General features: G+C 37.4%; 1 protein-coding gene across 5 annotated transcripts in view; it reads right to left on the reverse strand.

Moving 5' to 3' along the window:
* Focad (focadhesin) overlaps positions 1-15,477 on the reverse strand; it is a 283,297-nt gene that overhangs the window by 105,647 nt on the left and 162,173 nt on the right. For all 5 annotated transcript variants that reach the window (XM_057783564.1, XM_057783562.1, XM_057783563.1 and 2 more), the window contains 4 exons: positions 13,906-14,040; positions 10,775-10,825; positions 9,562-9,645; positions 197-314 (listed from right to left, as the gene is read on the reverse strand). In XM_057783564.1, the coding sequence (XP_057639547.1) occupies positions 197-314; positions 9,562-9,645; positions 10,775-10,825; positions 13,906-14,040 (388 nt within the window). The remainder of the gene's footprint in view (positions 1-196; positions 315-9,561; positions 9,646-10,774; positions 10,826-13,905; positions 14,041-15,477) is intronic.

Here is a 15,477-nt window from a genome sequence, read left to right on the forward strand (position 1 = left end):
AAACACCATATTACCTAAGGCAATGCCTATAGAACACGGTTATACTTATCATTTCAGCCAGAAAGATTCTACATGAGAGTAAACTACAAATGCACACAACAAACAAACAAACAAACAAACAAAAAGCCTCCACAATTTATCAAACAGGCAAAATCACTAAAAAAGGTTAGCCCCATGGTTGCCAAATAGGAATCACCTGGTAAAACTGAAGGCGCGGTGATGGTCAACAGTCTCAGATAGCAAGGGCCAGGAATGGAAAGGTCCACAGTCTCCTCCTCATCCAACTCATCAGGAGCAGGCATTTCTGGCCTTATCTGAAGGAAGTAATGTCAGAGAGGCTGGAATTAAACATGCAAAATATATTCTTTGTTGACTCTGGGTTAAGATGTCAAAGTTGTCTTAGATGCATTGCTCTTTAATATCAAAAGACAATTTAAATAAAAATTTAAAAGAATTTATGTAACAGCAGGCATAGTGATGCACACCTTAAATCCCAACACTTGGGAAGCAAAAGAAGGTGGATCTCTTTGAGTTTGAGGCCAGCCTAGTCTACATAGTGAGTTCCAGTACAGTCAAGGCTACAAAGAGAGACTATGTCCCAGAAAACCACACACACACACACACACACACACACACACACACACACACACTCATCTCCCAGACTTATTAAATGATAAACTCTAGTAATTTTATTTGGTATTATCTCAGTTCCATTTAAATAACTGATAGTAATACAATTAGAACATCATCATAAGCTAACATGAGCAATGATTATTATAGAAAACTAATAAAATTAGTTTTTATTAGTAAAATAATACTACACGCCACACAGTAAAAAGATACCAACTGGCATATTCAATGTGTTCAACCTTAGTATTGTATAATTCAATATTTGATTTATCTGATTTTTATTTTAAATCGTGACTTAGAGGCTAAAGAGAGGCTTGGGAGATAAGAGCAATTGCTGGTCTTCCAGAGGACTGAGTTTGGATCCCAGCACACATGCTGGGCAGCTCACAACTGTTTATAACTTTGGCTCTAGGTGTTTCAACCTATTCTTCTGGCTTTTATGGCTGTAAACACACATACACACACACGCGCGCGCACACACACACACACATTTTTTAAAAATCCTTATCTCAGCTATATCTCTATGACAAAACTTAAAACCTTCTATTGGAAATATGTGTAGATTGGTGCATGACAAATATTTTACTTGATATTCCTTAGACTTGGCAATTGTTGCTACAGAAAGTAAAATTACTAAAATCAGTAATCAGTAACCTTACTTTATTATATGTAATTTGTATTTTGAAGATTTTTTCAGTTGCTTTGTATGAATTAAAATAAGAACGTAACATTAGCACTATCATATTTTCCACAAGATATAATGGTAAAGCAATTAATTAAATTTTTAATACTTTCAATGACACACCATCATAATGTCCATGCAGAGATAATTAGCATTAGGGTAGGGAATCAAAATACAGAAAAGTGGTTGCTATAATCATAAAGTACCAGATCCTAGTCGTTACCATTTGCCTGTCTCTGGGAGTTATTTTTAGAAATAATTAACAATTTCTACAGACTGCCTTCTTCATAGGTCCCTAAAGCACCATTTCATTAGCAACTGCACTGAGTCAGGATTCTTGCAGAGAAATAAAAGAAAACAGACAGCAAATGCTTCTCTTATGTATAATAATCTCAACTCCAGTGACGCTGCTCAACCATAAGGAGAGTTATCATCAGTACATGAAGCACATGGGAAAGCAACTTAACCTCCGGAGTACTTTCCAAGATGAGACTTCAATTAGATTCAACCCTGAGAGCTTAGCTCTAAGAGAAATAAGTCAGCCACACTTCAGAAGTAACAATCGAGCATCGTTCAAGATAGGGTATGACAGCATTCACTTACGACACTACATTATCAGAGATACCCTGGCACACTGAGAATCTTTCAGTTCTAGCAAGCAGTGTTTCTCAAGAATCTCTGGTTTATAGTTGAAATTTTCTAAGTTTAGAATGATTGAGAACTGTCTTTGAAATTCTAAAAAGTACTAGAGCTTTCTAGTTCCTGAAAACTTAATGATTAAAAAAGAAAGTTCATTGTCCCTCTGATATGCTTTCTAATTTTAAGCATCAAGAATCTTCAGAAAACTTGTAAAATAATTACCTTAAATCCAAGAAATTTTAATATAGGTATATAACAAAGATAAACAACATTAAAACATGTTCAAGAACATTTATTATATAGCATTATGCCTCCAACTATAAACACAATCTAGTATAAATTAATAAACGAACTGGTCTGTTCATACAATAAAACATAATTCAACTATTTGTAGTAATAAAATATAACTTTTAAAAAGGAAATAAATAATGAAAGGGTGTGAGAGATGGCTGGGTATGTTAAAAGGCACTTGCTATGAAGCCCAAAGATCTGAGTTGTATTTCCAGGATTCACAAAGTGGAAGAGAAAACTGACTTGTCCTGTGACATCCACATATGCCCTTCTCTTTTCTTCCAGATGTTCAGGAAACATAAATGCTTGAAAAAGCTAAATAAAGATCAATGATGAATTTAGTTAAGATAATCAAAATTACACTAGAAATACAAAAAAATCAAGGAAACAAACAATTGGTTCTTTGAAAGGAGAAACAATATTAACAAAGGCTTCACCAAACAAGCCAGAAGAGATAAAAGAAACTAGTAAAGGTAAAGGAAAAGCAAAAGATACCACTGAAATCCAGAGGATCATTGCAGAATGCTTTGAAAAAATATATTCCAATTAACAGGAAAACCTGGAAGAAATGCATAAATTTCTAGGTACATATCATGTACAAAAATTAACTCAATAAGATGAAAAACCCAAAAGGATCAACAAAAAACAATGATATTGAATCATCAATTTAAAAAAAAAAAATCTCCCACAAAGCAAAGTCCTGGACTGGAAAGACTTATCACCTGGTTCTACCAAGTCTTTCAATTCCCACCAACGCTTCTTAAACTACTTCACGAGACAGAAAAGACAGACTGCTTGCAAACTCATGCTATGAAGCTGGTATTACACTGACACCAAACCCAGAGAAGGAAACAAGAAAAATAACGACAAGCCAGTTTCCTTAGTAAGCATAAATGTAAAACCCATCAATAAAATACTTGCAATCAAACTCAAAAATACACCAAAAAATCAAACACTAATGATCAAGCTGGGTTCATTGTAGGAACACAGGACTAGTTCAATATATTCAGCTCACATCAAAGAATTAATGCATAAAAATATAGAAAATGGGGGGCAGGAGAACACATTGCTCCAGAAAATCCAGGTTTGAATCCCTAAACCCATACAATGGCTCATAAACATCTTTAATGTTATTTCCATTCAGCAAACATGCACATGGTACACATACATGCACACAAAAATTTATGCATGTAAACCAAGATAAATAAATCTTCATAAAAATATAGCACATAAAAAGTTCAGGAAAAAAATTGCATAAATATTACATGTAGAAAAAAGTTCACAAAATTCAACATCCCTTCATGCAAAACATCCTGCCTGCAGAAATCGGAGAGAGAATGATAACATCTAATGACAACAAAAGGTTTATGTTGTGGAATACTTATTTACCTATATAAAGATGTGTTACATTTGTTTATGTTGTGGAATATTTTAACTATACAAAAATGTACTGCATTTGTTTAACTATGTAAAGATGTGTTGCATTCATTTAATTATGTAAAGATGCCTTACTGGGTTTTTTTTTTTCTTGCCTGCCTAAGGCACCTGATTGGTCTAATAAAAAGTGACCAGCCAATAGTGAGGGAGAAGGTATAGGTGGGATTTCCAGGTAGAAAGAGTAAGAAGTAAGTCAGTAAATAGTAGGAAGTAAGTAAGTATTAGTAAGTAAGAAAGTAAGCAGTAAGTAAGTAAGTAAATAGTAAAAAGTAAGTAAGCATTAGTAAGTAAGTAAGTAAGTAGAAAGCAATTTAGGCTTGGGGGAAGAAAGAAAAGGAGATGCCAGGGATACACCAGGGGCCAGACAGACAGATATGGAGAAAATTAGCAAGTAGGACACATAGAATGATAGGTAAAAAGCCAGCCCTGAAGCAAAACATGGACAAATAGAAACAGTTTAAATTAAGCTAAAATTAAGCTAGTGGACAAGCCTAATCTAAGGTTGAGCAATCATAACTACTAATAAGTCTCTGTGTCTTTATTTGAGAGATCTGGAATCCCCAAAAAAACCCAACCATAATTATATGTAGAAAACTACAGTCAATGTTATACCAAATAAGAAAAAACTTAAGAGAATTTTCTTTAAAATCAGGAACAAGACAAGGTTCTATCCTATATGTACTATCATTCAATCTAGTACTTGAAACTGTAGCCAAATCAATAAGACAACAGAAAGAAGTAAAATGAACACATAGAAGTAAAATTATACAAATTTTAAAAAATATGAAACTCTACTTTATGAACCTAAATGTTCCACCAGAAAAATCTTAAATCTGGCATACACTTTCAGAAAAGAAGCAGGATCAAATCCATTGAAGGAAATGCTGCTTGTTGGTTCCTGGCTGCCCGGATAGCTCAGATCTGAATTAATCATACAGAAACCATATTAATTAAATCACTGCTTGGCCCATTAGCTCTAGCCTCTTATTGGCCAATTCTTATATTAATTTAATCCATTTCTATTAATCTGTATATCGCCATGTGGCTGTGGCTTACCAGGTGAAGTTCCTAGTATCTGTCTCCAGTGGCTCCATGGTGTCTCTCTGACTCCGCCCTTCTTTCTCCCAGCATACAGCCTAGCTTTCTCTGCCTAGTTCTGTTCTTCCCTGTCATAGGCTCAAAGCCGTTCTTTATTCATTAACCAATAAAAGCAACACATAGATAGAAGGACCTCCCACACCATCTAATAGCTTTCTACACAACAAATTTAATTAGAAATAAACTAGGAAAATAATGTCACTCACAATGGCCCTTTCCAAAACAAGATACCTAGAAATAAACCTAACCATAGAAGTGAAGGCTTCTATAGTTAAAAGATATAAACCCCTGAGGAAGAAGATAGAAAGGCATCCAATTTTCATGGATCATCAGGATAGTACTTTGTCAATGGCCATATTATCAAAAGCAACATACGACATTCAGGGAGATCCCTATCAAAATTCTAAAGAAAGTCTTCACAGAAACAGAAAAATAGTAACCTTAAAATTCATATGCAAAAACATAAAAAAGTAATAAGCCAAAGAAGTCTTGAGAGAAAGAGAAGGAAAGGAGGGGGTATTATCTTAAATTATACTGTACCTTATCTTAAATTATACTGTAGAACTGTAATCACAAAATAGCATAATACTGACTCAAAAGCAGATACAAACAACAATGGAATAAAACAGATGAATCATAAATAAATATACCCAGTCACAGCCAGATGGTTTTCAATAGAATGACTAAAAATGAGTATTAGAGAAAAGCCTCCTCAGCAAGGAATGATTTTTTTTTTTTTTTTTTAAAAAAGACCCTATACATCCACAGAGAACACTGAAACTAGACCCTTATCTCTGGTCTTCAATTAAAAAAAGAAACCAAAAAGTTGATTAAAGACCTCAATGTAAGAACTGAGAGGTTGAAACAAATCTAGGGTAACACTTCAAAGTATAGGCATAGGTACAGCCATTTTTTCTTTTGGGAGGTAGAGGACCTCCTCCAGTTTTCTGTGTGGCTGAGACTTGAGCTCCTGATTATCATTTTGTTACTTTCCAAGTCTGGAATAACAGGTGTGTACTACCACACTGGCTGGCGAAGACTTTATAAAACAATTTTTTTTTATTTGCATGGGTGTTAGGCTGCATGTATCTATGTGTGCCACTTGCTTGAGTGCTGCCTGCGGAGGTCAGAAGAAAGAAGCAGATCCTCGTGAGCTGGAGGTACAAGTGATTGTAAACTACTACATGGGTGCTGAAAATTGAACCTGGGTACTGTGCAGGAGCAGACAGTGCTCTTACTCACTGAGCCATCTCTCCAGCACCATCAGGACCCTTTTACAGAGGACTCCAACAGTCCTGGAAGGAACAAGCATTGACAAATGGGGAGTGCAGCACTTCACAGTGCCTCTCACAACAAATGGCAGAATGAAGAGGCAGTGAATGGACTAGGAAAAGGGGATTAAACCAGGCGGTGGTGGCGCACGCCTTTAATCCCAGCACTCGGGAGGCAGAGGCAGGCGGATCTCTGTGAGTTCGAGGTCAGCCTGGTCTACAAGAGCTAGTTCCAGGACTGGAACCAAAAAAGCTACAGAGAAACCCTGTCTCGAAAATAAAAAAAAGGGGGTGGGGTGGGGGGGATTAATATCCAGAATATATAAGGAATTTTAAAAAATTGAACATTAAAAACAAGTAATGCAAACAAAAATGGGGAGATTAACAGATATTTTACAAATGAACAAGTAAAATAGCCAATAAATAAATGTAAGAGTTGCAGCATTATTAGTCACTAAGCAAATATAGACCAAAACTGCTTTGAGTCCAACTCTGATCAGAAAATATATGAATTTAAAAATATATAAAAATTTAAAAATATATCAAATGCTGGCATTGATGTAATAGGAAAAAACCCTGCATACTCCTCAATAAACTAAAGGCATACTTAGCATATAATCTCGCTATTCCCCCTTGTGGATATAGACCTGAAGGAACCAAAGGTGGCATGGTACAGACATAGCCTCATACTCATGCTTCTCTGGCACTATTCACAATAGCCAAGTCATAGAATCAGTCCAGTCGCCCATCGATAACTGAACGGTTAAAGAGACAGTCCCATGTATACACCATGGCATTTTATTTCAGCAACGAGAATAGGAAAGTCATGTCACTTGCAGGAAAGAGGATGGAATTAGAGATCAGCATGTTAAATGAGATTAACAAGACCACATATTTTCTCTTACATCTGAATCTTCCTTTAAAACAGTGGGCATGGAAGTATATATTAGGGACTAACAAGGCGGGCTAAGGGCGGATAGAAGGAAGGAAATGAAGTACAGAGATATATAAGATACATGCTGCACAGAAAAGAACCCTGAAAAGACTATAAAAAGGAAGTCAGTCACAAACTCCACATTCTGATGATTCCATTTATAAGAAAGCTTCGGAAAAGACAAATTCACTGAAAGAAGATAGACATTTGTTTAGGGAATAGAGAGGAAGGGAGTAAGGCGACCACCAACCCAACAAGGGCTCTTTTAGGGAAGAATGTTCTCACACAAATCTTTACACTTTCTAGAAGCACTAAGCTGCCCACTTTAAATGGGTGAGTCTTATGGTTTGTGAATTATAAGTTAAAGAATTTGCTTAAAATGAAAGTAAAGAGGAAAGAGCTGGAGTGGCAGTGGAGAAGGAAAAGAAACCACTGCTGTCCCTCCATGTGAGGGGGCATAAAGTGTGCCAAAGAACCAAACGCTTCCAGAATTACTTAGCAGAAAGGAGGTACAATCATTTTGCACATACTATAACCTGTCCATTCCTCCTGCTCTATCAAGTGACATTACTCAAAATGAGTAACAGTATCCAGGACACTTACATTTCTAAAAGCCACTAAAGAAAGTCCCCAGGTTGGATAACCCAACCATCGTAAATGGTCTAATTTCACACTGATGAGTGAGTGCCAACTAATGTAGGTGCCAGGAGTCAAACTTGGGTGCCCTGGAAGAACAGTAAGTGCTCTTAACTACTGAGCCATCTCTCCAGCTCCTCCGCTCAGGTCTTAAGGAATTATTTCCTCCAGCTATCTAACACCAATCTTTGACTTTGGTTTGTGTATAACAACATAATAGGCTCAGAGTGAGGGCACTCATGTGTAAGAATATCTGATGAAGTTACTAAATTTTGGTAATTGCATCGCATTAGCTGCTAAAACATCCAGGGACAGCTCAGTACATCCTTAGAATACACACACAAATCTACGAGACCTCCCAATTACAGAAAAGCTTTGTTGAAAAACAAAACTCAGCAAAAAGCCAAATAAAAGAATGACAAAACTCTCCTTCAAATTGAACTGGATATGGGAAAGTTTACCTATGAAATACCTCACTGTACACACCTAGCCAGATAATCTCCAAACACCTACGTGTGTCTCACCTATGAGATCAGAGTGAGTGCTCAAGCAGAGGAGTGTGCTGGAGAATGTGTCAAGTATCTGCATAAATTTAGCTAAAAAGAGAAACAGCTTCTGATGAATGCAATGACATTCAGTTAAATCAAAGCCAAGAGGGTTACACCATATTTATACCAACCCTGGATACATAATGAGTACTTCTTTATTGCTTCTAAAAATAACCCCAGAAATCAACAAGACTATCTTACGATCTTTGTAAGTTTAATTTTGTAACAGCTGAGTAGTTTTTAATGACTCTAAGTCAGAAGAAAAAGCAATGTCTTCTACCTAAAAGTTTGCCCACTACTCGTTATTTTACCAGAGAAACATTCTATATTGTCTTAGTTGATTTGTTTTATTTTTTTTCCTTTTGGGTAGGTGGAGGGTGGGATGCTAAAGAAATAAGAGGATAATAGTAAATATCTAAAAAAGAACAGAATATCTACAAATAATGGGGAAAGTTGTCTATTTTTTAAATATTGAAATAATATCACCTTTTACTATAAAGGCGTTCATTAGTCATCTATATTATCTGGACTCATCGTGGCAATGAAAGTAAAATTAGAGCTTTAACTCCTTAACATGACCCAGTACATTAAAGTGGGTTAAATTACATAAGTACTAGATTGTTTTTTCTTTCTTTCTTTAAAGACAGAGTCTCACTATGTAACCCTGGCTACTTGCTATGCAGACCAAGCTCATCTTGAACGCAACACAGACCAAGCTACTTTTGCATCCCTACAGTGCTGGAATTAAAGTCTTATACAATTACACCCGTCATATAGTAATTTTACGTTTAGTTTGAAATAAAAATAATTGCCTAGCATATACTAGGCTAGAATTCCATCCCCAACACTACAATAGCAATATCAACAACATTAATAACTTACTTATTTTAGATGCCATACTTTTTGCTGACTTATAAAAGTAATGACACTTTCTTCTTGCCATATAAATCATTTTCTATCTTACTAAAAAGGGCTTTTTTTCTTATGACACTTGTTGTTTGTGAAAGATAATGATTGTTAGCAGCACAAGAAGTAGAAAATATTCATCTATGCTTATAACTAAACTCCAAGACGGCACTCTGACCTGACGGGAAAGTGGTTCTTAGGATGGCACAGGATTTCCGGGCAAGCTGCGACTCCAGTCATTTAGGATGACGCCACACGCACCACAGTGCCTTTCACCTGCTTCAAGGAGATTCAAACCTAACCCTTACGAAGCATAAGATCACACAGTTTTACAGTTTCAAAGAGTAATGAACAAGTTATATTATAAGGATGCTCTACCTAGAGATGCATACACACTCATCAGGAAATGAGCTCCTATGATGGGAAATAAAGACATATAACAAGAAAAAAAAAAACAAGAGATAGCAGTGAAAAGGCAGAAGCTCTTACCTTTTCTGGCAGGTGAAGGACGGTGTGTTCTCCTGAGCTGAAGTGAGACAGAGATTTATAGGCAGCACTTGCTACAATGGGATCCTGGGTGAGACAAATGGAAAACAACGCATATCAACAGCAGATCTAGAGGAGGCAAGAAAATCTTCGCTCCCCAGTGCCAGGCTGCTACAATTGCTGTCTGAGGAGTGATATTCAACTGCTACTTGGCCAAAAAAATATTTACTAGAGACTTGAGAAATCAAGTTTCTCACTTCAGAGAAACACTGTTTTTGTTTTTTTTTAAGTAGGGGACAAACAAACAAATAAACAAATTATCATTAAGAAAGAAGTAAGAATGGCTGAGGAAAATTAACATCAAGCATTCTGGAGAATCTGTCCCAAAAGAGCAACAGAAAATAAAACTAGGCTGATGGGCTCAGAAACACTAAATTTTTACCCTAACTTGGACCTTAAAAATTATCTAATTCCTCGGGTTCCTCTGGATTAGTCCAGTTTAGTAGGACTGCGGTGGTTTATGTCTGACAAGCTCATGTCTAACAGGACAAGCGAGTTCGCTGTTTGTAGTCTCAATTTATGCACCCATAGGTTGAATAGGACTTCTCCAGCCCTCTGCACTCATCACTGGGAATGGTGCCTACAAACCCACTAAAGGACTCAGGAGTTGGCTTGTGCATTCAGAAAAAAGGACTTTCTGAGTTGAACCCCCAACCCCCGTTCAAAAAAAAAAAAAAGCCTAGCATGGTGGCACAGGCAGTTTCCTGGGTCTTGCTGCACAGCCAGTCTACATGATTTGGTATACTCCATGCCATAAGGGACTGTGCCTCAAAAAAGATAAGAATGAGGAACGACATTTGAAATTGTCCTATGTCCTTCACATACATCAAACGTACATGTACCCACACAAACACGTGTACACCTACACAAACACCCAAGCCATACTATACTACACCTTCTGTTTGGTATATTTACGTGGCAGAGCCAGAGCAGAAAAAGAACAAAACCATATAAAAATAAGAGATAATGGCAACAACATTCACACCTGTCATTATTGGGATCGTTGAGAACAATTTCTAAATCTAAACTTACTAATAGTCACTTTAAAAAAAAAAAAAAAGTACTTCAGTTCCGAAAGCCATATTGTTTATCTTGAGTCCTATTTCACAGCTCTTTCCCCGGTTAGTTCTGATCCCTGATATTCCTATGAAAATACCTTGTTCTGAGTGTGAGTCCAGAGGAAGCTGAGGACTTGGACTTTAAAATTCTGAAAAATTGGAAAATACCAAGAAAACAATTAAGAAATGGTTCAACGTGAAATGGAGAATCTGAAATAACAAGCGGTAGAAATTAAGCCACTCTTTAAGCCACAGCATCATTACTGACTCGAACAAGAGAACCACTCAAACAGCCACCTGAACACAAGGATCACTAAAGCACACTCTGAGATGCTGAGATGTTAGCCCAGAAGTTCACCTTCCTCCAACTGGATGCATGGCAGGTGCACGGGAGCATGTGGGGTGATTAATCCCGTTAGCTTGTGTATGTCATACAGTAGTCACTGCGACATTTTCATTGCAAAGACTTCAAACACAGATCTTAGACCTATTCCTTTACATGACAATTATTTAATAATTAGTCAAACACAAGACTGTTTGCATGCTGGCACTCAGTATCTTCTTTGTGTCAGCCAGGGTCAGGGTTAGTGCTGGACCCCTCCGGATCATACTCAGTTCTTCTTTCCTCCTTGGCTTTCCCAAGTTCCTGCCCCAGACATCAACGGGAAGCAACATTGTTCATCTTCAAGGTCAAAGTCCGATGATGTCAATTAAATCACCGTTCCTAATGGTCTCCCTAACAAGGTTAGTTGCTTCCTCTACCACATTGAACTTTGAAATACAAGGACATGAACCACAGAGTACAACTAGGCAGCCCTAGTAAATGGTTATCTAGCTAGAAAGTCCTCAGTTCAGACACCACTTTCATTTAGTTAAGGTACTTGCCTGGCATATTTCAGACACTCAATAAATGCTGATTTCTTAAGTGGTTATGATTCAAAACCTCAGTGCTTCAATTTTAGTAAGAATCTGAAATAACATCTACCATTATTTATCAGTACCATTAAGACCTAATATGACTTGAAGAAGTGTATTCTGAGTCAATGAATAAACATACCATAACTTATGGAAGGCAATTTTAAAAGCATAGTCCAATTTAATCATTTACTCTATGATTCACTGTTTATGGTTTAAGGGGGAAATTTATATGTCCCTGTAGAATAAAACAGAAGTTACATTCATAGAACCACACAAAGAAGTTTGAGAGCAGCAGACTTCTATTAGAGAAAAATTCTTGAAGGATAGCATGAGATAAAGCAATTCTTTAATTAATAATTCAGATTTTTAAATTAAAAATGAAAATAAAGGAACTCTAGTCAGAGGGAATAGCATGAATAAAAGGAAAAGAAATGTCTGAAGACACATTGGGAGGCACCCTTTGCTTCATTGGACAGCTAGGTGTGGGATAACAGGGAACTGCCATGTTGTAGAAGACAGGGTTTGTTTGCTGGACTTCACTTGAGATGAACTGAAAGCTCTGAAGTGACTAGGAACAGAAGTAATGTAAGAAATGCTTTGAGGGACTGAATTTAACTCTAGCTTCAACCTAAATAAGTGCCAAACATTTAAAAGAGAGCTACCTAAACACACACATAGGAAGAGCCAGAGAGCTAGGACAGACAGAAGAGAGGGGGGGAAAAGAGGAAAGATAAGGAGGAGCAGAGGGAGAAGAGAGGGAATAAGAGAAAAGCAGATGGGAGGAGAAGAGGGTAAGGAGGATGGTGGAAGGAAGAAGGGAGGCAGAATCTCTCCACTGTGTTTTCATTTCTGCTAACAGTGGAAAACTGCTCCTGCAAAGACCACCCTGATTTAGAGAGAAGAAATGGATTAAATGGTCTCAATGCAGTCTGCCTGAATAACAGAAAAACATTGATTATATAAAGACAAACTAAGTAGATGCAAAATCTGAAAGAAAAGATAACCTAAGTCAAAAGGCATTTATCAGTCATGAATATACAAACATCAAAACCAGCTCATAAAAACCACATCACAAAGTAGCACATAATAAAATTTGAATAATTCCAACTACTAGCAATTCAAGAGTATAGAATTTCTGCCCTTGAGTACAGAAAATGAATGAGCATAACATGCCATTACTGTAGATTTAGTCTGAGCTCCTGATCACTCATCCTGTAGGCTCTGGACAAAGTAAGGTTGAGTACCAAGTCTTACAGCCAGAAACAGAGATAACTGCTATGTCACACACCCAATGGGTAACAACTGAATTCTCTCCTTAATATTATAAAATAAAAGCCTACACATAAAAATAAACTCGAAACACCCTGCACTGGTTACACAGTTCATTCAGCAACTACTACCTAGTATATACTTTGTGCAGGCATAGTCCTAGATGTTCAACCACAGCAATGATGAATTTGATTTTATTCATTGTGGGGAAATTTAAATAATGAGATATAGGGCTAAAGAAACAGTTCAACAGTTAAAAACATTTCCTGCTGTTCTAGAGGACCTGTGTTAGTGTCTGAGAACCCAGGCTAGACACATAGCCATTTGTAACTCCAGCTCCAGATAATGCAACACATTTTTTTGGCCTGTGAATATACCCAAACACACATGGCACACACACACACGCATGCACACATGTGGCACACACACGATAAAAATAAATCTTTCAAGAATTATGTTCTGAAATCTCTGGATCTAAAAACACAAAGGACCGTTACAGAATCTTAAAGCCTGGTGGTTTATTCGAGTCCTTGATTCAGTAAGCTGGATGCTCACCAGTCAAAACACACTGCAGCTCTTGGAAGGAAAAGAAGTACTGACCAGAAAAAGAGACGGTAGCTTACAAAAGTGAAGACACAAATGTAATGTTTATTATTTGACTATTTCATGCAAAGAAGTACTAGGAATACAGTATTAAGCAGCACCATATAAATCTTACAGCAAAGACTCTCACAGGTGTTTCAGGCTTTTATAATGATAAACATGACTTTATAAAACTGGGAGAATACATTCTGACTTTGTAAGTTTTATTGCTTATATTTTATGACTTAAAATATTAACAAATGGTTTTAAACAATTAGTCTTATATACTGTTATTTTAGCAACAGTACTTTTACCATGAAACGTATTTTTAAAATCTTGACAATTCTCATAATAAAAACACAATCTTTTATGTTGCAAAAATGAAGAATTAATTCTGAAAGTAGGTATCACATCATAAACCTTTCCTTAAAACATAGCATCTAGGGCTCCAAAGACATACCTCGTATTCAGCTGTATTGACTGCTAAGGAGGGAACCAGAGAAAACAGTTCACTCAGGGCCTTTAATATGAGCGGCCTCGTGTCACAGCTCAGCCTTGGAGAAAGAGCATTCCAAGTAGAGCGGACGCAGACAACCTGTGAAGCAAATGGAAAAGTCAGTGACTGAGTAAAGGCAAACTCAGATGGACTCCCTGGAGCACTGCGATCCAGGCACCAAACTCAGATGGACTCCCTGGAGCACTGTGATCCAGGCACCAAACTCAGGTGGACTCCCTGGAGCACTGTGATCCAGGCACCAAACTCAGATGGACTCCCTGGAGCACTGTGATCCAGGCATGCTGGCACACGTATGTAATCCTGACTTCTCTGGAAGCTAAGGCAATAGGATGCCAAATCAACTTTGTACTGCAAAACAAATTCAAGGCCAGACTGGACAACTTAGCAAGACCCTGTCTCAAAACAGAAGTTAAAAAAGAAAAGAAGAAAGGAAGGGCACTGTGGATGTAGCTCTGAGCTCAGTGAGACTACCCTTAGCATGAAGGAGGCCCTGTGCTTGGTACCCAGTCCTGCACAGAGTAGCCAAGAGGGTTCCATTACAATATAAGAAGAAAGAAGGCCACTGCTACAAAGTAAGATGTTATAAGGCAGTTACCATAAATTGTTGAAGATACAGCATGTCTCATAAAATTGTTTTCTAACTGCTTTGTTTCAATTATCAAACACCTTCCCCTACTGTAGTTTAAATATCAAGCACACCGCACCTCACCCCAAGGCTTGGCCATGCTCATGAAGCCCTTGGAAGGTGAAGTCCATGAGTGTTCTACCCACACCAGTGAGTTACTCCATCGATAAGCTGATGAGGAAGTGGCACCTGTCAGACAAAGGGGGTCACCTGCTCACGAACAGTGCTCCTTGTGCTTGGCATTCTCCCTTCCCTCCCCGGCTCTCCTCTGCCCATCACCTTCCTCCTAAACTTCCTAGGCTGCCTTCCAGGCCCTCTCTGTCATGGTGCTTTGCCTTCCTGGAGCCAAAGCTACAAAAACACGAGAATGAGATGGCACCTCTGCAGTGGGAGCAGAACAAAGCTGCCTCTTAAAGTCACTCTCTCAGGTGCCGTGTCCCAATAATACTAATATCAGAGGTGCGCTCTCTCTCTCTCTCTCTCTCTCTCTCTCTCTCTCTCTCTCTCTCTCTCTCTCACACACACACACACACACACACACACACACACCCCTACATGCCGGCTTCCTACATACAACATTAACTCCAGGTTTGATACATGTGTACATATGTATGTGCACCTTTTTTTTAACATCCACTCCCAGAAACACACACACAAAAAGGCAAAATATTTCATCCAGAAAATTGGGGGGGATTAATAAATATAAATAAAAAATTCTCAACTAAATTTGCCTTAGAGAAATGTTAATGTTTATTATATAATGATATAATAAATTAATTTTATTTTAAATAATTTGAAGATTTTTAAAGTGATTTCATATTAAGAGGCTGCTAAGCATTAAATATGAATGCAAACACAAATGTAACATCAGGTGCCTAATTTCCTTAAAC

This window comes from Chionomys nivalis, chromosome 11 (genome assembly GCF_950005125.1).
Source record: "Chionomys nivalis chromosome 11, mChiNiv1.1, whole genome shotgun sequence".
In the NCBI taxonomy this organism is placed as follows: Eukaryota; Metazoa; Chordata; class Mammalia; order Rodentia; family Cricetidae; genus Chionomys; species Chionomys nivalis.